Source organism: Arachis stenosperma, chromosome 2, assembly GCF_014773155.1.
Source record: "Arachis stenosperma cultivar V10309 chromosome 2, arast.V10309.gnm1.PFL2, whole genome shotgun sequence".
Classification (NCBI taxonomy): Eukaryota; Viridiplantae; Streptophyta; class Magnoliopsida; order Fabales; family Fabaceae; genus Arachis; species Arachis stenosperma.
The window spans coordinates 95,261,118-95,287,775 of record NC_080378.1 but is presented as its reverse complement, the minus strand read 5'-3'; the positions used below and the strand labels follow the sequence as shown (position 1 = coordinate 95,287,775).

Below are 26,658 nucleotides of genomic sequence, written 5' to 3'. Positions count from 1 at the left end.
AAAATTAAAAAATTAAATGTCATTTTTAATTATCAATACATTAATAATATTAATACTTATATTTTATCTAATAGTTTCATCATTGTACCATAGTATTTAAATATAACCTAAAAAAAGATTAAAAAACAAAAATAACTATTTAAAAAATAAAAATAAAAAATAATTATATGAAATCAGGTAAATAAACTTCAATTGAATATTTTTATTACTTATAGTATAATTTATGTATAATTTTATTTTTTAAAATTATTAATTTTTAATTAATTTTTTTTAAATTGCCATTTATCATCAACCGCTATAAAATTTAAATTAATTTTGATATGCTACTAAAAAAAATTTAAACTTCTTAATCAATTAAATTTAGTTCATATTATTATCCAATTGAATTACAAAGTAACAATTAAGTACAATTATTATCTATATTAAAACGGTATATTTTTTGTATTTTTTGTTGAATAATAATATTATTAAATCATATATAAATTGCCAAATTAAATAAATGTATTGTACAATATTTTTACAAATTAACTTCTAAATTTAATATTAATTTACATATAATCTATTAATCTAATATATCCTTAAACAATATATATAATATTTAAAATTTATATTATATAATATAATTAAAAGTAATTATCTAAATCAATCTCCAAAGATTTTAAAAGCGGATATTTTAGTCTTCAAAAAAAATTAATACACAAAAATATCCCTAAAATTTTACTCCAACAGATAAATCAGTCCAGTTCATTTTTATAGCTCTGTTATAAATTATCCTGATTTTTCTGGTTGTCCGGCTATATTATGCGCAACACTTTTTTATTTGTAAAAGTACACATTAACTTTAAGATTTCGGTTTTGCATTACTTAACACATCTTTGTAAAATGTAATGTTAATCTATCTTACAAACATGACATTGATCTCTTACTATATGCATGACAGATTTTGGAATGATGAATATACTATTTTACATAACCCTCCGAATAAATCAGCATATTTTAAGCTATGTAGAAAGGTTTTCCATACTTTAAATTAATGGTTTCATTACGGGGAAGAGACATATTTCCTCTCTTGAATCTTACATCAAGCAAGAAAGAGAGGACATCAGAAGATTTTCCATAGGATCGCAACATTGTCTCAGCTCCACACTAGTGATTAACGTATTAACAATTTCAAAAAAGGTGAGTCTCACATGTAGAGTAAAGTAAATAAACCCAAAATTAGTCTTCAAAATAGTTATGAGAGGTCAATTTTCTGTACCGAAATGAGTTGTAATCAGTTTAGTTTTCCAAAAATCAAAATTCATTTTAAGATATTGCACAACTGTCGTTATATATTAGGAATGTATCAGGAATCCGCTTTATTTTGTTGTAAAACAGTAGTAGGTACAAAATTTAATTTAATGGTCCTCTATTTTGGTAAGAAAACCATGTTTGTATGCTCCATACTATTAAGATTCTATTAAAACAAGGTGATATGTCACATATTCCTCTTTCATGATTAATCAGAAGTGAATTTGAAATGTTAATGTCAATAGATATATACATATTGTCTATGCTGCCTTCATCCATCATGAAAATCCCAATCCACTATGGTTTTGCAATTACTTGCAACAAGATTAAAAAAAAAAAAAAAGGATAAGCTAGACAAACTTTCAGCGAAAAATTCTAAGAACAATTGATTGATGCTTATTTTTCTTCACTATTTGCTTAGGAATTAAACTTATCCAGACTTATCAAATCAAACATGGCTAGGCCATAACACTGAAGTTCCTAGCTAAGAGGGACAAGTAGCAGTAATAGGATGTTTACACTTCTTCAAGATCTTGTAGTTCAGCTACAGAGGGTTCAAGATTCTAGGGCAATTCCCATTCAAGAATCTGTCCCACCTCAGAGGGAGTCATAGACTTGGAATCCTCAATTAAAAAGACAACAAAAAACACAGTTAGAAGCAGCACTTACCAATCACAAATATGGTACAAGTAGAAAAACAATGGAAAACTTATCTCTGCAGATTGTAAAATCAAATCAGTCGAACACCATGCATGAATCTGGTATATTCCAGAACTAGGTTTACAGCAATTGACAAACCCGTACTAATACAGGAATTTACATTTGTATGAAATTAAAGTAAGTTTCAAATATTCTATAATACCATTAGACTTAATTTTCAGCATGTCACTTTGTGTGCTCTTTTGTGAGCACAACGACCACAGAGCAACAATTCTGACTACTTTCAAACATCCACAACATGTTTGACGACGCTACTAGCATGTGGTTTTCATAATAAAAAAAAAAAGCATTAAAACAAGGGATAAAAAAAATATTTTTCTAACAAAAGAGTTAACTTGAGTTACTTATTGGGAGTTCAAATTGAGTCAATTGGAACTTCAAAAATCAATTTGAAACTATCAAAAAATTTGAGAGACAATTTTGAATATTAAATTTTAGAGACCATTTTAAATATTAATTCAGTATTGTACAAGAATGGACTTTAGATTATATCGATGAAATAGACCCCCTCCCAAAGAAAAATAAATTCCTTATCCAGACAGAAAACGATAGGAACGCTGTCTAATTATGTTGAATTTTCAGAGCAAATATTTTTTCTTCTTGAGAAAGAAAAATGAATAACAAAAAGACTAACGCTGTCTAGTTATGTTCAATTTTCAGAGTAAATATTTTTTTTCCTTCTTCAAAAAGAAAAATGAAAAACAAAAAGACCTACATCCCGTATAAAAACTCGGGTCAGTAGGTCACAATCACACAGGAGACGATTCCACCAAATTGAAGTCATTGATCACATTTAAAATATTGCCAAATTAAATATTTATATACAGTTTTGAAGCAAATTCAAACATTTCAGCTATTCATGATATAATTCATATGGGAAACGCGGCAGAAAGCATACATAATCAATTGCACATTTAATCAAATTCCTAATCACAAATGAATTTTACAACAGCCTATGTGCTAGTTGTGACTCATAGTCAGCATCCCTAATCTCCCTTCCATCAAAGAATAACTGTACAAATTAATAATTTATAATGTGAAATGGGAGAAAAAAAAGAAACCATTACTAAAACTTTTCTTTGAAGATGCCTTGACTGTCATCACATTTCAGAAGTGTCATCCGCTGCGATCTCGAATAGCCTTGCCTGTTATTGAGAATATCGATGTAATTCCGTAGCCTGTAACGGTCCGAGTTGGTCGGAGAGAATGGAGGATTAAGAATCAAGGATGGTGCTTCAACTAGTAGGAAGAGTAAGAGACGGACTGCCTTCGAATACAATGCAGCTGCACTTTCCATGTCTCCCATGAGCTCTTCCACCTGCCAACATATGACAATATAATAACTTAAGATTCGATCTTGGAATTAAATCCATGTCAGTTCAATTTCTTTTCTTCACCTTTTGGAATAAAAGATTTTAGGTTGAGAGGACTCTTTCCACTCTAGGGCCAAGGCATGCCCTTGACCTTTATCGAGCATTAACATATATACTTATAGATTACTTAGTACTTACAAATAAAAAACCTAGTTGGCCATGTTAGTTCAAGTTTAATATTCTTGTAATGTCCAGACATCATGATAAATTTTGTACTATTGGGACATGGCATGGTTTCTCTTTATTTTTTCTTTTCTTAAAGAGGAAAGATCGAGAGGTTTCAGAGCTAAAGAGAAGATTATATATGGTTTTCATCAACTTGGAAAGGCAAATGATAGGGTTCCAAGTTCCAACAAAGACCCTATGGAAGGTACTGCCGTGCTGGAGAAGAAACGAGTAAAGATAGCCAGTATTTGCACAATTTAGGACATATAAGATGATTTTGAATGAGGTGATAAAAGGGACCTAAACATGAATGATTTGAGGTTAGACATGATTCATGACAGACGTCATTTGATCCATGTAGTCGACCTAACCTAAGGGACAAGGCCATGTTTGGTTTCCTTGTTCAAAGAGGAGGAAGAAGCGGTGGTTGTGTTACAGGGCAACAACGGCATTTATGGGTACCCTAGTAACAAATAGTCCAGTAAATCAAACGCACACCATTTTTTGTTGACACTGACTGATTTGTGGTTTCTAACTGCAATGCCAATTATAGACCTACAAATCTTTTCTTGAAATAACCTATTGTACCTCAAAGATCATGATGGACTTACTTTCTCCATGTTCTCACTTTTAGCTAACTTATTCAGCAAGGCACAGCCATTTCTACATATTTTATTTAAATTAGAAAACTAAGTCCAAGAAGTTCATAAAATAAGTCAACCAAGACCTAGTTATGTCTCACGTCTCAATCTCACTAGGGGAAATTTAGCTACAAAGAAAAACTACTAAACTAGCATTGCTAGATATAATGAATCTAAAATTGTATTATGTAAGCTGGACCTAAAAATGGAAGAAAGTAGCAGAAGGGATTACTTACACCCCCATGTTTCCCAAAAGCAAGGGCAGATTGAAAAATTGTCTCCATTGCATCTGGCATCTCTGTGCTTCCTGCAATTAGGTACACATTATAAATGCTTTACTTTTATATATCATGGAATGAAAGTCATGTAGCCCTCTCCTCCATACAACCAAAAAACCCCAAAAAAAAATTAATTAAAAAAAATTCATGTCTCTTGTTAGTTATTACTTCCTATTGAGGACATAAAGTGTACATTCAATTAGCTCATAAACTGCAAGTGAAATGTAGCTAGTAATGACCTTCCTTGACCATTGCTCATAATGATTGTTGAGAAATAACATTACGCCCTATCACATTGTACACTACATGAGTTTTGTAATGTGTTAAAGTTTACAGGCATAAAACAAAGAACTCTGGTTATAGCAGATGCAAAAGACAGCCATTTTAAGAAAGATAGCATATCAATTAGTCGTTAATGAGAAAAGCTCATACCAGGTTCAATGGCTTTGGCAAGTTCTTCAGCATGCTCAAATTCCTTCAGAAACTCACTTTCAATTTGAGCTAGCATATCCTTAGACCCTTGGGTGTTTCCGTCAAAGCATTCTTCTGAATCAGAACTACCATGCTTCTTGCTGGCACTCCTCCTGTATCTTAAAGTTTCTTGATTTGGACTACCTTCCATAGCTGAGGCAGCTCGTGTATGGCATATATGCAGTGCTTGCTTCCAAATGGCAAGAATTACAAGCTGAACAGAAAATGCTTCTAGCGGCTTTCCTGCCTCCATCTTTTGATTTTCAGGAGGGAGAGGGTGATGTGGCAAGCAGAAAGAAAAATATCAAGAATCAAGATAAATAACTCTTTTCTTTCATAAATATGCTACTTAAGAAAATGGCATTAATGCCAAATGCAATAACAGCATGGCTCTCAATGGAGATATATAAACGGGTAGATAGGGTTCAATCATTGTTTAATCATTCTCAATTGAGGAAGAGATCCTCAGTCACAAGTAGAGAGGACATAAAAGCATACTGAGGCACAACTCAACAGATTTACTATGACCATATTAAAACAGCAGCTAGTCATTAGCTAATATCCATCCTCCTCATATCCTTCCACAAACTAGTTTAAGACCACAAGCTAGGGCAAAGTGATCCACATCAAATGCCTTACTGTTAATTCATTCTATTATGGACAATAACTAAGCCGTGTCGCACTAGGTGGGTCACCTACATGTGTCAAACGACGTTAAAGTTCTCTATCATGCATCGTATCCATCTTTAAAACACTATTTATAAATCTATTTTTCTTATGTATCCCTATACCACTATATATGTGATTAGTGTCTATCAGATCCATTATCCTAACTAGAACCTCTTGTATATTCATTCTATTATAAATAACAGGCAAATAAAAGAATTCTTAAGTAGCCTATTGCATAATTCCAATTTAGAGTGCTGTATTCATTTCACCGAATTTACGCATTATTCATTATACTAGACCACACAAATGTCCTGACTCCTGATTAATTTAAAAGACCATACAATTGGCAAACTTCTGAAGCTCAAGGCAGTGATAATCTGTTAAAGATTCCATACAAGATTATGCAGACTCCTGAATTTGAATGGAGAACATTTACATACAAAATTTGAGAGTCGCAAATATATAGCAAATTTACCTTTTCATTAACTAATTCTGTGATGGCAGATGCACACTGTTGCAATGATTTAATCCTTGTCATGCAATGACCTGACGGCTGTTCATCACCTGTATCCATTGATCCATGTGATGTCCCAGGAGCAGAGTCCTGACTTTCTGAGCTTCCAATCTGGCATGTGCTACTGGTAGAAACTCCAACAATTGGCATTGGAGCACTTAATCTAGTGATTGTTTTTGAAGACTCTTGAGGAAGACTGCTTGACTTAAATGGGGAATGGCTTGGCTTTGAAGCACTCGCTGAAGATGAGGATACATCAATAGGGGGTCCAGACACAAGAACATAATCTTGATCAATATTCTCTAGGGAATCTGTAACTGCCAAATTAGAGGACAAATAAGCAGCATTATGTATAAATTACAAAGAACAAATCATGAATCTAACCATCAGAAACAGAACTAGAAAAAGGAAACTTGGTTTCATAAATCATAATTAGTACCTTTTGAATGAGAATCGGTAAATCTTTGTTCTAGAGGTTCTAAAGGACCAGTGAGATTTCTTCCTGATACTTTAGGGTTGTCCAATCTTTTAGTCGTGCTTTCAGGTCTCTGTGTTACACTACTGTATCTGGAGGTATAATTTATGTTGTTAGCAACAGGAGATGCTGGCTCTGGTTTATCTAGTTTTGTACTTAGATCAAATCCAATGGTAGACTTGATTGAAGACTTCTTTGAAAGGGAAGGACTCCCCTCAGGACCACTAGAATCATCATCTAGAAAGAATGGTAAGCAATCCTCTTGATAATTTTCCTCAGTCTTTCTTAAAGGGTCAGATTCTGCTGAACTAAATCCACCTACCAGCCTTGACGAACTTCTATTCCCACAAACAAAAAATATTTACACCTCCCAACTGAAAAACCATAATAAACTAAAAATCTAAGAGTCATCCTTGTTACCTCAACAGTTCAATCCGTTCTGGTTGCTTCTTAGAAAGGAATGGATGGTTAAAGAATTCTTCAAAAGTAAGACGTTCCACTGAAAATTCAATAGATAAGAAACAACGCATCAGAGTAGATTTGTTGGAATGGTGTGAATTAGCCACAACCCATATCTCAATTAATCTTTGACAACAGACAATATTTAATTATTACAAGCAAGCTTTATCTATCAATCATTCTTCAATCAAGCCCCGAGTAATCATCAATAATCAATCCGAAGTAAATCATAGTTGATTTTAGGGTCCAACCTTTCCTTTATTTATTCCCTTCACAGTTGTGTATACGCTTAACAATCGGGTAATAATTTACCTTTGGAACAGGACCCTGTATCAAGTAATTATGTATCTAAATCTCACACAACAAGCCAAAATAAGCATTCCCCTGTCTCAAGTGGTCTGATCTCCATTAGCAGGAAGAACAAAATCACACTATTGCTCGACTCTTGTTAGCATGGTTAGCAGGAGGATGGTTCAAGTTATGTAAAAGCCTGAAACATCAAGGCAGATCTGTTGGCCCAATTTTGCTTTAAAGGGGCCGCCACATTGATGGCTAACAAAGCATATCTAATTTCACAGAGAGGTTGGAAATACAACATTTCACTCTTCCACGCTCTCTCTACAGAAACTAGTTTTCCAGTAATAGTCATAGAATCACGCAAGCAACTGTTTAACCAAACAGTACAAGTTCTAACAATTAATAATTACCAGAGATACCAAATAAATATCCTAAACAGGTCCAGAGATCTTGCACTGTGATTTATCTCTCAAGTTTCAATCTGCAATATAATCAACAAATACCTGGATTTCGGCGTAGCAATTTCTGACACAAATCTTTGCAGTCAGAACTGAGACTTTGGCAATCAGATGGGAATACCAATTCTGTTGATTTCATAATGTTCTGTAGCAACTGCAGACCCCATGATTATAACAGTAAGCTAAATATGAAAGTCAAAGGAGTCATGTCAAGTTACAGGACTCCATTTCAGATGACAGGATCAAATATTAACCTAGAAACCAGGTATGTTCCAACTAACATGTCCTCATGTCAGACACACATTATACACAGATACTTAGCAAACATGCTTACAAATGTGTGATTGACAATGTGTTTGACAAGCATTCATGTGTTAAATAGAATTCTTTAGTTTATTTATTTATTTATTTACTTATTGTCTTGGACATGGTGTAGAAGCAACTAGACATAAGGTAAACATGGATAAGGTACAAAGAGCTTGGAAACATTTTCATCTTTTTTCATCAATTTTATTACATCAACTTAGTTATTAAAGAGCCCAATCCACACCCAACTTCAGGCCAACTTCATCTAGTTGTAGGAGTGTGTACACAATGTCAACAAAAGAAAAACAATGGTAGAGAAAAAATAAAAATAATCTTTAGATGGTTCTTTAAATATTTTCTAGTACAAGTACTTGAAAATGGCAAGTTTTATAAAGACATTCATTTAGGGGTTTATTTTCGAAACGTTAATAGATATAATGCCTCATAACTTATTGGGGTCAAGATATGATGCATATTGATGTATGACATATATCCAGAGTGCTTTGCCTGTATATTGTGCGCGCGCGTGTGTGTGTCCCTCCTACTTGAGTCCTTAAGAATTTGGTGTCTATGTCAAGCATTTCTAAGAGTGTCCATGCTTCAGATATAGCAATAAACTACTCTGCTTTCCTTGAGAGACATAAAATATCAGTGTGGAAATACGAATTATATACCTGTATTTGATTGTTTCCGGTAAAAGGTGTTCTTCCTATTACAAGCTGAAATAAGATTGCACCAACACTCCATAGATCTGCCTGTGTGTTTAATTCAGGATAATTAGGAAAGAAACCAACTATGAACACTGGAATTTCAAATATATTAAAACTAAAATCACCTTGGCATCATACTTCTGTAGTTGCATGATTTCTGGAGCCATGTAGAGTGGTGAACCACACAGGGTTTCAGCAAGGCCCCTAGGTTGCAGAGATCTGCCCATGAAGAAATTTATGTTTTAACAACTAATTTGAAGAAAGTAGTATAAGACACTCAAAAGAAACACAATGAAACAGAAACATTATAAAGTGAGCAAGGTGATTTAATTTGTAAACAGATTCATGTGAACAGATCTAACAATAAAGAAAGCAGTGAGAGATTTTAAATGAGACTTAAACACGCTATTGAAATATTTTTTTCACTAATGATCAAAAATATAAACTGCACCACACACATAAATGTGTAATATTTTTGGTCCTAAAGATGCATGGAGCATCCAGTTACACTACCTTGCAAATCCAAAGTCAGCAATCTTCAGCACTGACTTTTCATCATTTCTTGACAGAAGGAGGTTCTGTTTCAAGGATGATAAGAATTACTAAGATAGACAAAATAACAATACGACTTTCACAGGAAGAACTTTTGAAGACTGAACAATTTATACTCTAGATATTAAATATCACCTACAACTGCAAGTTGCAACTTATACCGAAATATGATTTCCCGCTAGAACACTTCGGTGTTCTTTAGTTGAGAGAATATTAATAATGGATTGGTAGAAGGGAAATGGATAAGATTGTGAACTAAATGGAACATAAACCAATTGACAGGTATTTATGTTGTAAAGATTAGGTTCAAACACAAAACCTGTGGTTTTAGATCTCGATGAATTACATTATTGTCCCGGAGAACTTGAAGGCCATCAGCTGTAACAAAAAAAGAAGTCTCCTTTATTACAACAAACAGTTAAAAGAAAAGCAACTGCACAAAACCTAAAACCTACCCAGCTGCTGCATAAAATGCTTTGCGGTTGCCTCCTGTACCCTTCCATGGCGTTGAATGTAAAAATATAGATCTCCCCCTTTACAATACTCTAACACAAGATGTATCTTACCAGGAGCCTAAATAAAATGAACAATGTTTCTTAGCAAGTATTTTATTTATACACAAATGAATGCAAAGTTAATTTGGCACTACACTTGGACCAATAGTAAAGCCATCCAGCACATACCAATCTATTCATAAAATACTAAATTCTTAGTCTAACCTCATGCTTCTTTGATTTCAATAAAATAAATTAAACCTTAGGCTTGAAACTTATTCATAAATCAACACAAATGAACCTGCCCAACAGCAGATTTTTAGCCACTATATTTATTGATGATATGGTAGGCTACAATTACCAAGCACTATCTGGAAGTATGTAAATAATTCAATATATTTCAAGCAGCTAACAGTATTTCAAGAACAAGCTATAGTCGCTCCTTCTTTTGTACAAAGCTCCAAAGGCAAGTAATAGACTCAACATGTTTTGCACAATGTGAGATCAGAGTTAACAGGGAGAGCCCATAATCATTGGTGACAGAGAGAGAGAGAAGCAACCGGGATCCTCAGTAGCTAGTGATCAGGAGCTTTGGCTCCCCAAAGCCAAAAAAATTGATATCGTAGGCATAATTCTGTAGGCAGGCACCCCATCCTTCCCCTTCTATCATATATCAAACAATGTCTTTAACCAGACCAAACTGCCTGGTTGAGCTAGTTGCACCTTGAATTGGCCATGTTCTTCTAGTTCAATCCCACTAACACAAACTTGACTTGTTAACTTAAGTCTATAGCTCAACAAGAACAAAGTCTAATCCCACTAAATAGATGGATCAAAAGACGACATTGCATCCTGTCATGAATCATGTTGGAAGTCAACCTCAGGGGGCAATGCAACATCTCAAAATCCACTGTTAACAACAAAAACTTGCACAAAAGTCGTCACATGTTTCAAAGCCAAAACAGCACCTGTTTCACTTGCATAAAAAGTTGCCACCTCGTAAATTTCTACTAAAAAAGACACGTGAACTAGCCAAACCATAGACTCAAACACCCCCCCCCCCCCCTTTTTCCCCCAAAAAACCAGTTAAACTAAAACTCAGATAAAGAACACACAGAAACAACCCCCCCCCCCCCCCCCCCCCCCCCCCAAAAAAAAAAAAAACTCCTCAAAACAAACTTGACAACTCTACTCTAAGTCACTCCCAATCACACAACCACCTTAAGATCACACCACGCACATACCCATGTCATAAGTCAACATCATATCAATTTTCTTTTTACTATTATACTATACTAAATAAATGCATAGGCAGATAGATATACACAAACAGAAAAATCAAAATCAAACTTAAAATTAAAATTAAAAAATATATATATATGCAAGAATTGATCATGGAACCTGAATGATATCGTGCAAACGAATGATGTTAGGGTGCTTAATTCGCTTGAGGATGAAAATCTCGGACATGAGGCTATCATGGAGCTTGTTATTGAGACGATGGGTTGCGATCTCTTTGATGGCGACCTCAGTGCCATGAACCTTGTGCCTTCCATGCCACACACGCGAGAACGAACCCGAACCAATTTCTCTTCCCACTATGTACTCCCCTATTACCCTGCTGCTACTGCTGCTGTTCATGCTGCTGCTACGCCCTATTCCCGTTCCCTGAGCCATCGCCATGGCCGAAACCCTAGAAGTTGGGTGAAATGAGAACCCGGAAACTAGCTCCGAGAGACCAGAAAACAGATCCTCTTTATTTTTCTTTTTCTTTGATTTTTTATTGTTTTTTGTGTTTGTTTCTCTCTGCGTGCGTTGCTTGTTTTTTGTGGTGAATGGTGATGGTGTTGTTAGTACGTAGTGTTTTTGTTAAGGTAAGGGGGAAGACGATGATGAATTTTGCTGATGATTATGAAATGATAATTGGGATTATGATTAATGGGGTTGTTGGATGCTCATGACTGCGACGACGGAGCCAAAATAATTAAATGCTTATTTTTGGAAAATTAATGAATTAATAATTAATTAATTTATGTTTAGTTTTTGTATTCTCGTTTCTCTGTTTTTTTTTTCCCTTAAATTTTGTTTGGATGTTCTTAAAAAATGTTATATCTGATGTTTTTGTCTTCGTAAAAATGTTATATGTTTCATTTTGATAAAGAATTATTCTTCATATTCAAAAAATTTTAACATTTAAGTTAATCTAAGTAATTTAAATCACATTTTTTTTTGTTTTCTTCTCTCCTTGTGCTGTTTTTTTTTTCTTTTTTTTGTTTTAAATTTACGTATGCGTTCTTCTTCGTTTTCATTATACATATTGTCATTATTATTATTGTTATTGTTGAACTTTTGCCATATTAATAATGTTGTCTAATCTAACATTGATTTTAGATGTATTTCTGTTCACAATTCAATCTTGTTTGTGTGCTTATTTTCGAACTGAATTTATGTATTGCAATCATTATATAATTTCGGTTTATTTCTGAGTTAATTGTGTCACAATTATTATATAATTTCAATTTATTTCGGAGTGAATTAAGGTGCATTTGAACTTGTTGTCCTGCACAATTCAAAATTCTTTCTCCTCTTTGTGCATGTTTGGGCGCCATTATTTTGTTAAAAAAGATCTTTTTTCAATGAAAAAATATCTTTTTATATTTTTTAACGTATTTGGCAAACTTCTAGTAGTAAAAGTAAAAGCACTAGTAAAATAAAAAAAAAAGATCTTTTTTCAGAAGCTGTAATTTACATCTTTTTTTAAAAGATCTTTTTTTCTTAAAAAAAGATGTTTTTCATGTAATAAATAAACAAAAAGTACTTTTATATTGTTATACCCAAACATAATTGATAGATAAAAAGACCTTTTTACATGAGATATCCAAACATAAAATTACTTTTGCTTTTCAATAAGATCTTTTAAAAAAAGATAACTCGAAAAAATATCTTTTCTCTTCATTTCTACTGCTTTTTCTTATTCTTTTTCATCTTTTTCTTCTTCTTCATCTTCACCTTCTTATTTTATTTTCTCAAAATTCTTTTTTATTTACTCTAGAGAGAGGAATAAAAGCAAGAAAAAAGAAGAAAATATCAAACAAAAAAGAAGAAGAAACATATTAATAACGTTATCTGATCCAAAATTGATTTTAGATGTGTTTTTGTTCATGATTCAGTCTTATTTGTGTGCTTATTTTTTAACTGAGTTTATGTGTCGCAATCATTATGCTAAATTTTGGTTCATTTTTGAGTTAATTGGGTCGCAGTCCATTATATGATTTTTCAGTTCATTTCTAAGTGAATTAAGGTGTATTTGGACTCGTTGTCTTGCACAATTCAAAACTCTTTCTACTCTTCCTCCTCATCTTCTACTGTTGCTTCTTCTTCTTCTTCTCTTTCGTCTTCATCTTCTCCTTCTTTTTTCATTTTCTTATTGTTCTTCTTGTTTCACTCTCTTAAGAGGAATAAAACCAAAAAAAAAGAAGAAAATATCAAACAAAAAAGAAGAAGAAATATATTATGACGTTGTTTGATCCAAAATTGATTTTAGATGTGTTTTTGTTCATGATTCAGTCTTGTTTGTGCACTTGTTTTCGAATTGAGTTTATGTGTCGCAATCATTATGGTAAATTTTGGTTCATTTCTGAGTTAATTGTGTCGTAGTCCATTATGTAATTTCGATTCATTTATGAGTGAATTAAGGTGCATTTGGACTCGTTCTCCTACACAATTCAAAACTCTTTATCCTCTTCCTCCTTCACTTTCTACTGCAATAATAGCAATAACAGTAGCAACAAAAGAATGATGATGAAAAAAACGCAAAAAAAAAAAAGAAGAAGAAAAAAAAGGAGGAGGAGGAGGAGGAGGAGGAGCGCCTCCTTCACTTTCTACTGCAATAATAGCAATAACAGTAGCAACAAAAGAATGATGATGAAAAAAACGCAAAAAAAAAAGAAGAAGAAAAAAAAGGAGGAGGAGGAGGAGGAGGAGGAGGAGGAGCGCGAAGAAGAAGACGACGACAACGATAACATAAATGGTGTGTGCACGTGTAATCACGCTCTTTTTAATGAGAGCAGTTTTTGTTGGTGTTTAGTGGTGCGGAATTTACAACCACAAACTAACCGGCAAGTGCACCGGGTCGTACCAAGTAATACCTCAGATGAGTGAGGGTCGATCCCACGATGATTGAGGGACTAAGCAACAATGGTTGATTAATTTACTTAGTTAGACAAGCAAAAAATGGTTTTGAGAGTTCAAAGCATTAACAGTAAATTCAGAATTTCAGAAGACAGGCAAGTAAATAAGTTGGGAATAAAATATGGAGAAAACAGTTAAGGATTCAAAGTAATCTATTTTCCAAATTGACTTTTCTTGCTAACTATTTTAATCATGCAAGATTTAATTCATGGCAAACTATATGTGACTAGACCCTAATTCCTTAGACCTTTCTAGTCTCCTCTAATTCTCATCAACCGCCAATTCCATGATCAATTAATTTCAATTAGAAGGTGAAATTCAATTCTAGTTTATATGTCACAGAAATCCTAATTATCCAAATATAAGAGGATTATATGTCACGTATCCCGTTAAATCTATATAATTAGAATTTAGGAGAATTTGTTTTCAAGCTGTTGTTCAAGTAAAGAGTTTTTCCAAATTATACAAGAACTCAATTAGAAAGAGGATCATACTTCCCTTCCACCCAAATTCATAAGATAAAGAACGAAAATAATTCTTAAATTATAAATTAGTACATGAATTAAAATAGAAAAACAATAGAATCAATCCATACAAATAGACAGAGCTCCTAACCTTAACAGTGGAGGTTTAGTTGCTCATGGTTCAGAGAGAAAAACTAGGATTCAGGTTAACTGTAATTTACATTATGAAAAGGGAATGGAATGGAATAATCCCCAGAAGAGAAGTTTCTTTTCTCTTTTATATCTAATCCTAATTAATTTAAAATCTAATTTCTAAAATTAAAATAATATCCTTTCCTAAAAAAAATAAATTTTAAATTTAAATCATAATTAATAAAGATCTTTGCATTGTAACGTGGAGACCACTTGGCTTCACTAGGATCCATGCCTAACATGGAGGAACCAACCAATCTTGCATGTTGTTGTGGTGTCTTGCGCCTAACTTGAGAAATCTCAAGTTAGGCGCAGCCTTGGCAGTGTATTTGGAGAAGAAGTATGGACTATTATACATCGTTTGAAAGCTCTAGAAGTTACTTTCCAACGCCACTAAAACCATGTCAATTGGACCTTTGTAGCTCGAGTTATTCAGGTTTGAGTGCAGAGAGGTCAGGGTTGACAGCATCATTCGCCTTCTTCTTTTTTTCTGCAGAAACTCCATCAAATCCATCCGAATGCTACCTAAAATAAACAGAATTGCACACGACTCAAAGTAACATCCATAGTGGCTAAAAGATAATTAATACTTGATTAAACTCAACAAATTAAATGTAAATTCACTAGGAAAAGATAGGAAAGATGCTCACGCATCACAACACCAAACTTGAATTGTTGCTTGTCCTCAAGCAACCAAAATAAGTGCATGATTAAGATGTGAATTTGTATGAGAAGTGAGAGTTTAGTCATGCTCAAGTCTATTCTTAAAATGGGGTTTATTCATTGTAACTTTGAACAGTTTTGGCATCTCACTCTCTTTTGAATAAGAGGAATGCCAGTGTCATTCGAAATTAGAATCTGGATCATATTATGATTTCTCTGATCTTTATACTCCAGTTTAATCCTTGAACACAACAAAATTTACTTTCATTCTCTTTTCTTTGGTGCTTTGTACCTTGAGCCTAGCCGTGACTTTAAATGTTTTGTCTCAAGGGTTACTTGACACAAAAACACCACAAGCACTTAACTAGGAAACTCTCTTTAAGTTCTGATTTTTCTTTCAGTTACTCCCAGACAGTGGTGCTCAAAGCCTTTGGCATACTTTGTTAAATGCATTTGATCTCAACTCTTAATGTTCTGTCTCAAGGATTACTTGACACAATCATACCACAAGCATATGACTAGGGAAACAACTCTTTGAGCTTTTAATCATGTCTCACCTCCCTAGTTATTGATGCTCAGAGCCTTGGACCTTGCTTTTATTTTTTTTCTTTTGTTGTTTTCTTCTGCTTCAAGGATTAAACTTTTATAAATTTTAGAGAAGTCATAATAGTTCTCTAAATTCCTATTCCTTGCACATCAACATCCTATGATTTAAATTCAACTATGCACTGTTCATGTCATGCATTCATAATTACAAATAATACCACCACATTTAAGTAAATAAGACTACTCTTAAAATTAAACTCAATTTCTCATGCACTACATCTTTTCTTCTTTCTTTTTGATTTCAAGCTCAGTGGGCAATACATGAGACACCTTTTAATATTAAAGAAAATAAAATAAAAAAATATAGCAAAATAAACTGAAACTTTGGAATTGAAATAACAAAGGATCATGCAATAACTAAAACAAAACAAGCAGAAAACCGAAACATAACATAGTAAGAGCGGGAGGAAATAATATAGAATGAAAGGAACTCAACCACCTCAGTTATCCTAGTGGCCATCTCATTCTTCAGGTTGTGCTCCTTCGTGAAAAAGATTCACCTCCGTTTGGTACCATTAAAATAAACAGAAAATCTACAAGCGAAGCGACAACACCAAACTTAAAGGTTTGCTTTTTCTCAAGCAAAGAATAACTGAAAACAGAGAGGGACATAAAAACAATTAGTATGATAAAATAAGTATAAAAGGATAAAAGAACAAGAGAGAATTAGGATTTGGGAGAGAGAGAATAATTAAAATCTGGGCGGCGCACTAGGTAAGTGATGCGGCATGATCGATGCGTGCGCGTCAGGCACGCGCACGCGTGGTTGGTCACATGGTGAGGGTGACGCGTACGCGTCATGGACGCGGACGCGCGGGTTGAGTTGCACGGCTAGCACAGTACCAGCACGAGACCGGCATAACTTTTGGCCATGCACCCATTTACGTCAATTTTTCAAGGCACGCGCACGCTGGGTGGTCCATGAACCATAGGGACGCGTACGCGTCTGGTACGCGTACACGTGGGTGAGCTGGTGCGCGATGCATAGTTCCTGCACAACTCCATCGCAACTTACGGCCTATTTTCTCTTCTCTCTCTTTTTTTTCGAAGTGTTCGGTTCCTGTTCTAAAATAGCTGCATGATTAGAACACATGTAAAACAAAAGAAAAACAGTACAAACTCAATAAAAATAAAATAAATAAGAAAACCACTACTACAAAAAATAACTAAGGATACGAAATTATCAGGTTGCCTCCCGACAAGCGCTTCTTTAATGTCACTAGCTTGACACTTGATTGTTGAATTTTCTTCCTCTTCTTCCTGTTGGTTAAAAGAAATGTCTCCAAGGGGGGAGAGGTGAAAATTAGTGCCCCCTGATATAAATTTCTCTTAACAAGCTTTCTTTTATTGTGATTAGCTTAATTCACCTTGCTTGTTGGGGTAGAGGTTGGATTATTTTTTGTTGACCTTCTCTTTTTCATGAATATTTTCTTCTGTTTCTTGGTCACAATCCCCCTTTCAGTACTTTCCTTGGTTGCCTTCACTTCTTTGATTTTAAAATTTGGGTGTTGTGTGATAGTTAGAGTGTACCCTTCATCAAGAATTTCTTGAATTGGTGGTTCAATAAACTCACCCTCTATGTCACTCTCTGCTTCATTGGAGTGTAAATTCCCATAATTGTTTTCATCCCTTACAACCTCCTTTGTTTGTGCATCTTCCTTCTTTGTTGGTGCATCTTCCTCCTTTATTTTTGTATCTTCCTCTTCTTCCATGTGTGAGGGTGAAAAGTTCTCTAATTCACTGGAGTATGAACTCCTTTGATTGATTTCCTCACTTTCTTCCATAGGATCTTGCATTATATCTCTTCGGAAGGAATTTGCTTGCTCCTCTTCTTGGGACTTGATAATCAACTGCACATATTTCTCTACATTTTTAACACTCGTCTTTATATCATGTATGAATTCTTTCATGAGAAACTCAAGATCTGATAGTTCTTGATATGAATAAGAAGGAGATGATGGCTCTTGATAAGAGTAAAAAGAGGATGGTTCTTGGTATGAATAGGGAGATGGTGGCTCTTGATATGGGTAGAAAGATGATGGTGCTTGATATGGATAGAGAGGTGGTGGTTCTTGGTATGAATATGGAGATGGTGGTTCTTGATAGTTGGAACATGGAGCATTGAAGTTTCTTTGGTTTTGACTTTGCCAACCAAAATTCGGATAGTTTCTCCATCCACAATAATATGAATCACTACCTGGGTGTGAGTAGTAATCCATGTGATCTCTCTCCATTATTTTTCCTCAGCACAAAACACCAAACAGAATTAAACGCACCATGTGGTAAATAGGCAAGTAAAGAAGAAAGAATATAAAGAAAAATAAAATAAAATATAAAAGAAAACAAAAATAAAAAAAAATAAAATAAAGAAAATAAAATAACTAATAAGTAAAAAGAAGTATAAAATTTAAACTCAATAAGTAAAATAACTTGGAAGAATAAAACAACTAAAAGGACACCAAACTTAATTTCTAAAATTAAGCGAAAGAAAAAAAAATTTAAATAAAAGAAATAAAAAAATATATATTTTTTAAAGAAATAAGTTAAATGAAATTAAAGCAAAAACGCCTAATCTAAGAAATTAAACAACCAGTAGTTGTCAATCACAGTTAATCTCCGGCAACAGCGCCAAAAGCTTGGTGCAGAATTTACAACCACAAACTAACCGGCAAGTGCACCGGGTCGTACCAAGTAATACCTCAGGTGAGTGAGGGTCGATCCCACGAGGATTGAAGGACTAAGCAACAATGGTTAATTAATTTACTTAGTTAGACAAGAAAAAAATGGTTTTGAGAGTTCAAAGCATTAACAGTAAATTCAGAATTTCAGAAGACAGGCAAGTAAATAAGTTTGGAATAAAATATGGAGAAAGCAGTTAAGACTTCAGAGTTATCTATTTTTCGGATTGACTTTTCTTGCTAACTATTTTAATCATGCAAGATTTAATTCATGGCAAACTATATGTGACTAGACCCTAATTCCTTAGACCTTTCTAGTCTCTTCTAATTCTCATCAACCACCAATTCCTTGGTCAATTAATTCCAATTAGAGGGTGAAATTCAAATCTAGTTTATATGCCACAGAAATCCTAATTATCCAAATATAAGAGGACTATATGTCACGTATCCCGTTAAATCCAGATAATTATAATTTAGGAGAATTTGTTTTCAAGCTGTTGTTCAAGTAAAGAGCTTTTCCAAGTTATACAAGAACTCAATTAGAAAGAGGGTCATACTACCGTTCCACCCAAATTCATAAGATAAAGAACGAAAACAATTCTTAAATTATAAATCAGTACATGAATTAAAATAGAAAAATAATAGAATCAATCCATACAAATAGACAGAGCCCCTAACCTTAACAGTGGAGGTTTAGTTGCTCATGGTTCAGAGAGAAAAACTAGGATTCAAGTAAACTGTAATTTACATTATGAAAATGGAATGGAATGGAATAATCCCCAGAAGAGAAGATTCTTTTCTCTTTTATATCTAATCCTAATTAATTTAAAATCTAATTTCTAAAATTAAAATAATATCTTTTTCTAAAAAAAATAATATTTAAATTTAAATCAGAATTAATTAAAGATATTTGCATTGTAACGTGGATACCACTTGACTTCACTAGGATCCACGCCTAACTTGGAGGAACCAACCAATCTTGCGTGTCGTTGTTGTGTCTAGCGCCTAACTTGAGAAATCTCAAGTTAGGCGCAGCCTTGGCAGCGTGTTTAGAGAAGAAGTATGAACTATTATATATCGTTGGAAAGCTCTAGAAGTTATCTTTCCAACGCCACTATAACCATGTCAATTGGATCTTTGTAGCTCGAGTTATTTAGGTTTGAGTGCAGAGAGGTCAGGGTTGACAGCATCATTCGCCTTCTTCTCTTTTTCTGCAGAAACTCCATCAAATCCATCCGAATGCTACCTAAAATAAACAAAATTACATACGACTCAAAGTAACATCCATAGTGGCTAAAAGATAATTAATTGTTGATTAAACTCAACAAATTAAATGCAAATTTACTAGGAAAAGATAGGAAAGATGCTCATTGATGAGCGGATAATTTATACGCTTTTTGGCATTGTTTTTAGGTAGTTTTTAGTAAGTTCAAGCTACTTTTAGGGATGTTTTCATTAGTTTTTATGTTAAATTCACATTTCTGGACTTTACTATGAGTTTGTGTGTTTTTCTGTGATTTCAGGTAAATTCTGGCTGAAATTGAGGGATTTGAGCAAAACTCTGAAAAGGCTGACAAAAGGACTGCTGATGCTGTTGGAATCTGACCTCCCTGCACTCGAAATAGATTTTCTGGAGCTACAGAACTCCAATTGGCGCGCTCTCAACGGCGTTGGAAAGTAGACATCCAGGGCTTTCCAGCAATATATAATAGTCCACACTTTATTCGGAAATTGACGACGTAACTTGGCGTTGAACGCCAAGTACATGCTGCTGTCTAGAGTTAAACGCCAGAAAAACGTCATGATCCGGAGTTGAACGCCCAAAACACGTCATAACTCGGAGTTCAACTCCAAGAGAAGCCTCAGCTCGTGGATTGATCAAGCTCAGCCCAAGCATACACCAAGTGGGCCCCGGAAGTGGATTTATGCATCAATTACTTACTCATGTAAACCCTAGTAGCTAGTCTAATATATATATGACCTCTTACTATTGTATTAGACATCTTTGGTCTCAGTTTTGTTTTATTCTTCATCCTAAGAGGCTATTGATCACGTTTTAGGGGGCTGGCCATTCGGCCATGCCTGAACCTTTTACTTATGTATTTTCAACGGTGGAGTTTCTGCACACCATAGATTAAGGGTGTGGAGCTCTGCTGTACCTCAAGTATTAATGCAGTACTATTTTCTTCGATTCAATTCTCTTTTATTCTTATTCCAAGATATTCATTCGCACCCAAGAACATGATGAATGTGATGATTAGATAACCCTCATCATCATTCTCACTTATGAACGCACGTGATTGACAACCACTTCCGTTCTACATGCAACAGAGCTTGAATGCGTATCTTTTAGATTCCCCAACAGAATCTTCGTGGTATAAGTTAGATAGATGGCGGCATTCATGAGGATCCGGAAAGTCTAAACCTTGTCTATGGTATTCCGAGTAGGATTCTGGGATTGAATGACTGTGACGAGCTTCAAACTCCTGAAGGCTGGGCGTGATGACAAGCGCAAAAGAATCAATGGATTCTATTCCAACTTGATTGAGAACCGACAGATGATTAGCCATGCGAGTGACAGCCGCAGAGGACCATTTTCACTGAGAGGATGGGATGTAGCCACTGACAACGGTGATGCCCTACATACAGCTTGCCATGGAGAGGAGTAAGAAGAATTGAGTTGAAGCAGTAGGAGAGCAGGCGTCCTTGAGCCATACAGTATCTCCATATGCTTATCTGAAATTCCCACCAATGAATCTGCATAAGTATTCTATCCCTTTTATTATTTCATCTATTTTCTTATTATTAATTTCCGAAACCATAAACAACTTTTATCTGCCTAACTGAGATTTACAAGGTAACCATAGCTTGCTTCATACCAACAATCTCTGTGGGATCGACCCTTACTCACGTAAGGTTTATTACTTGGACGACCCAGTACACTTGCTGGTTAGTTGAACGGAGTTGTGAATTCAACCAGTGCCATAATAATGATTTCTCTCAAAATAGTTAGAGCATTGATCACAATTTCGTCCACCAAGTTTTTGGCGCCGTTGCCGGGGATTGTTCGAGTATGGACAACTGACGGTTTATCTTGTTGCTCAGATTAGGTAATTTTCTTTTCAAAAATCTTTTTCAAAATTTTTCTTTTCTTTTTCGTTTTTACAAACTTTATTTTCGAAAAAATTTAATAAAAATACAAAAAAATTAGAAAATCATAAAAACCAAAAATATTTTGTGTTCTTGTTTGAGTCTTGAGTCAATTTTTAAGTTTGGTGTCAATTGCATGCTTTAAAAATCTTTTCTTGCATTTTTCGAAAAAATCCATGCATTCATAGTGTTCTTCATGATCTTCAAGTTGTTCTTGATAAGTCCTCTTGTTTGATCTTGATGTTTTCTTGTTTTGTGTCTTTTCTTGTTTTTCATGTGCATCTTTGCATTCATATTTTCCATGCATTAAAGATTTCTAAGTTTGGTGTCTTGCATATTTTCTTTGCATTAAAAAAAAAAATTTCAAAAATATGTTCTTGATGTTCATCATGATCTTCAAAGTGTTCTTGGTGTTCATCTTGACATTCATAGCATTCTTGCATGCATTCATTGTTTTGATCTAAAAATTTCATGCATTGAGTATTTTGTTGTTTTTCTCTCTCATAATTAAAAATTCAAAAATCAAAAAATATCTTTTCCTTATTTCCCTCCAAATTTTCGAAATTTTGGGTTGACTTGGTCAAAATTTTTTAAAATTAGTTATTTCTTACAAGTCAAGTCAAAATTTCAATTTTAAAAATCTTATTTTTCAAAATCTTTTTCAAAAATCATATCTTTTTCATTTTTTTTCTATTTTTCAAAAATTTAAAAAAAAATATTTTTCAAAAATCTTTTTCTTAGCTTTTATATCTAATTTTCGAAAATTAGCTAACAATTAATGTGATTGGTTCAAAAATTTGAAGTTTGTTACTTTCTTGATAAGGAAGGTTCAATCTTTAAATTCTAGAATCTTATCTTGTAGTTTCTTGTTAGTTAAGTCATTTTAAAAATTAAATCTTTTTCAAAATATCTTTTTATTAAAATTTTTATCTTATTTTTTTTTATCTTATTCTTCTCAAAATTTTATCTTTTTTAAAATTTGATTTCAAAATATCTTATCTAACTTCCTATCTTCTTATCTTTTTAAAATTTGATTTCAAATCTTTTTCAATCAACTAACTAACTTTTTGTTTGCTTCTTATCTTTTTCAAAACCACCTAACTACTTTTCCCTCTCTAATTTTCGAAAATATCTCATCCCTTTTTCAAAAATTCTTTTTAATTAACTAATTGTTTCATGTTTTAATTTTAATTACATTTTATCTCTAATTTTCGAAAATCACTAACCCCTTTTTAAAATTATTTTCAAAATTCTCTTTCTCTTTTCTTCTTCTATTTAATTGTTTAATTACTAACACTTCTCTTCACCTCTCTTCATCTAAAAATCCGAATTCTTCTTCATTCTTCTACTCCCTTCTTTTTCTACTAACATAAAGGAATCTCTATACTGTGACATAGAGGATTCCTCTTTCTTTTCTTGTTTTCTTCTCTTTCATATGAGCAGGAACAAGGATAAAGGCACTCTTGTTGAAATTGATCCAGAACCTGAAAGGACTCTGAAGAGAAAATTAAGAGAAGCTAAATTACAACAATCCAGAAACAACCTTTCAGAAATTTTCGAACAAGAGAAGGAGATGGCAGCCGAAAATAATAATAATAATGCAAGGAGAATGCTTGGTGACTTCACAAAGCCAACGTCCAAGTTTGATGGAAGAAGCATCTCCATTCCTGCCATTGGAGCCAACAACTTTGAGCTGAAACCTCAGCTAGTTGCTTTAATGCAACAAAACTGCAAGTTTTATGGACTTCCATCTGAAGATTCCTATCAGTTCTTAACTGAGTTCTTGCAGATCTGTGAGACTGTAAAGACAAATGGAGTTGATCCTGAAGTCTACAGACTCATGCTTTTCCCTTTTGCTGTAAGAGACAGAGCTAGAATATGGTTGGATTTACAACCTAAGGATAGCCTGGACTCCTGGGATAAGCTGGTCACTGCCTTCTTGGATAAATTCTTTCCTCCTCAAAAGCTGAGCAAGCTGAGAGTGGATGTTCAAACCTTCAAACAAAAAGATGGTGAATCCCTCTATGAAGCCTAGGAAAGATACAAGCAGCTGACCAAAAGATGTCCATCTGACATGTTTTCAGAATGGACCATATTAGATATATTCTATTATGGTCTCTCTGAATTTTCGAAAATGTCATTGGACCATTCTGCATGTGGATCTATTCACCTGAAGAAAACGCCTGAAGAGGCTCAAGAACTCATTGACATGGTTGCAAACAACCAATTCATGTACACTTCTGAGAGGAATTCCGTGAACAATGGGATACCTCAAAAGAAAGGAGTTCTTGAAATTGATACTCTGAATGCCATATTGGCTCAGAACAAAGTGTTGACTCAACAGGTCAACATGATCTCTCAAAATCTGAATGGATTGCAACATGCATCCAACAGTACTAGAGAGGCAGCTTCTGAAGAAGCTTATGATCCTGAGAACCCTGCCATGGCAGAGGTTAATTACATGGGTGAACCTTATGGAAACACCTATAACTCATCATGGAGAAATCATCCTAATTTCTCATGGAAGGATCAACAAAAACCTCAACAAGGTTTTAACAATGGTGGACGCAATAGGCTGGGCAATAGCAAGCCATATCCATCATCTTCTCAGCAACAGACAGAGAATTCTGAACAAAACACTTCTAATTTAGCCAATGTAGTCTCTGATCTGTCAAAGGCCACTTTCAGTTTCATGAGTGAAACAAGATCCTCCATTAGAAATCTGGAGGCACAAGTGGGCCAGCTGAGTAAGAAAGTCATTGAAACTCCTCCTAGTATTCTCCCAAGCAATACAGAAGAGAATCCAAAAGGAGAGTGCAAGGCCATTGACATAGTCAATATGGCCGAATGGACAAGGGAGGAGGAGGACAAAAATCCTAGTGAGAATGACCTCCTGGGACGTCCCTCAAGCAAGAAGGAGTCTCCTATTAAGGATCCAAAAGAATCTGAGGCTCATATAGAGACCATAGAGATTCCATTAAATCTCCTTCTGCCATTCATGAGCTCTGAAGACTATTCATCCTCTGAAGAGGATGAAGATGTAACTGGAGAGCAAGTTGCTCAATACTTAGGAGCTATCATGAAGCTGAATGCCAAGTTATTTGGTAATGAGACTCGGGAAAGTGAACCTCCCTTGCTCATTAATGAACTGGATACTTGGATTCAAAAAATTCTACCTCAAAAGAAACAAGATCCTGGCAAGTTCTTAATACCTTGTACCATAGGCACCATGATCTTTGAAAAAGCTCTGTGTGATCTGGGGTCAGGGATAAATCTAATGCCACTCTCTGTAATGGAGAAGCTGGGGATCATTGAGGTACAACCTGCCTTGTTCTCATTACAATTGGCAGACAAGTCATTGAGACAAGCTTATGGGTTAGTAGAGGACGTTCTAGTAAAGGTTGAAGGCCTTTACATCCCTACTGATTTCATAATCCTAGACACTAGGAAGGAAGATGATGAATGTATCATCTTTGGAAGACCTTTCCTAGCCACAGCAGAAGCTGTGATAGATGTCAACAGAGGAGAATTAGTCCTTCAATTGAATGGGGAATACCTTGTGTTTAAGGCACATGGCCATCCCTCTGTGACAAAAGAGAGTAAGCATGAAGAGCTTCTCTCAGTTCAGAGTCAAGAAGAGCCCCCACAGTCAAACTCTAAGTTTGGTGTTGGGAGGCCACAACCAAACTCTAAGTTTGGTGTTAAAATCCTATATCCACACTCTAAGTTTGGTGTGGACAACTATACAACATTGACCTGATCACCTTGTGGCTCCATGAGAGCCACTGTCAAGCTATTGACATTAAAGAAGCGCTTGTTGGGAGGCAACCCAATTTTATTTATCTAATTTTAATTTTATTGCTATTTTATGTTTTATTAGGTACATGATCATGAGGAGTCACGAAAAAATCATAAAAATTAAAAACAGAATCAAAAACAGCAGAAGAAAAAAATTTTACCCTGGAGGACGCACAGGCTGGCGTTCAACGCCAGTAAGGTGCATCTGGCCGGCGTTCAACGCCAGAACAGAGCACCATTCTGGCGCTGAACGCCAGAAACAAGCAACATTCTGGCGCTGAACGCCAGGAATGTGCCCAGAGAAGAAAAACTGGCGCTGAACGCCAGTAACAAGCATGAAACTGGCGTTCAACGCCAGAAACATGCTTTACATGGGCGTTGAACGCCCAGAACGTGCACCAATGGGCGTTTAAACGCCAGAATAGTGTGCCAAGGCATTTTACATGCCTATTTGGTGCAGGGATGGAATTCCTTGACACCTCAGGATCTGTGGACCCCACAGGATCACCTCAGGATCTGTGAACCTCACAGGATCCCCACCTACCTCGCCCTCTCTCTCTCCATTCATGGTCATCCCTTCTATTTTTCATTCACCACCCACATTTATCCACTCTTCCCCATACACCCCACCTACCTTTACAATTCAACCTCTCCTTCCCACCCAATCCCACCCATATAGCCAAATCCATCTCCCCTCACTCTCCTCCATTTTCATTCTTCTTCTTCTTCTCTTCTTTCTTCTCTTGCTCGAGGGCGAGCAATATTTTAAGTTTGGTGTGGTAAAAGCATAGCTTTTTTGCTTTTCCATTACCATTAATGGCACCTAAGGCCAGAGAAACCTCAAAGGGAAGACAAAAGCTTCCACCTCTGAGTCTTGGGAGATGGAAAGACTAATATAAGCCGTCATAGCTCAGTGGTAGAACATGTGGCTGCAAATCAAGAGATCCCTGAGATACCTCAGGGGATAAGTTGTCCTCCACACAAATATTGGAAGCAACTAACGGGAGGAACACCAAAATTACTAGGAATCATTCAACAGAAGCA

The 26,658-nt window shown here is 34.8% G+C and overlaps 1 protein-coding gene across 5 annotated transcripts; it reads right to left on the bottom strand.

The window, feature by feature from the left end:
• Positions 1–2,646: 2,646 nt before the first annotated feature.
• On the bottom strand, positions 2,647–11,812 carry LOC130960891 (serine/threonine-protein kinase ATG1c-like). Of its 5 annotated transcripts, none has more exons than XM_057886399.1 (13): positions 11,274–11,812; positions 9,834–9,951; positions 9,698–9,756; positions 9,340–9,404; positions 8,952–9,045; positions 8,791–8,871; positions 7,856–7,964; positions 7,017–7,095; positions 6,561–6,934; positions 6,083–6,432; positions 4,900–5,191; positions 4,426–4,496; positions 2,647–3,328 (listed from the first exon to the last, which is right to left on the bottom strand). In XM_057886399.1, exons 1-13 carry the CDS (start codon positions 11,553–11,555, stop codon positions 3,077–3,079), a joined length of 2,226 nt encoding a protein of 741 aa, XP_057742382.1. In that variant the 5' UTR covers positions 11,556–11,812; the 3' UTR covers positions 2,647–3,076. The 5 variants fall into 5 exon arrangements, with proteins under 5 accessions (XP_057742382.1, XP_057742381.1, XP_057742380.1 ...); XM_057886398.1 differs by having other exon boundaries at positions 2,648–3,328; positions 6,083–6,438; positions 6,561–6,931; positions 11,274–11,811; XM_057886397.1 differs by having other exon boundaries at positions 2,649–3,328; positions 6,083–6,438; positions 11,274–11,810.
• Between the last annotated feature and the right edge of the window lie 14,846 nt (positions 11,813–26,658).

Bases quoted from the DNA above. Each gene is read 5' to 3' on its own strand.
- LOC130960891 (XM_057886397.1), bottom strand. From the start codon at position 11,555: ATGGCGATGGCTCAGGGAACGGGAATAGGGCGTAGCAGCAGCATGAAC. The intron at 6,935-7,016 runs GTAACAAGGATG...TTGTGGGAATAG, and splicing joins GAACGGATTGAACTGTTGAG to AAGTTCGTCAAGGCTGGTAG. The intron at 3,329-4,425 runs GTAAGTAATCCC...ATATGTTGGCAG, and splicing joins CTTTTGGGAAACATGGGGGT to GTGGAAGAGCTCATGGGAGA.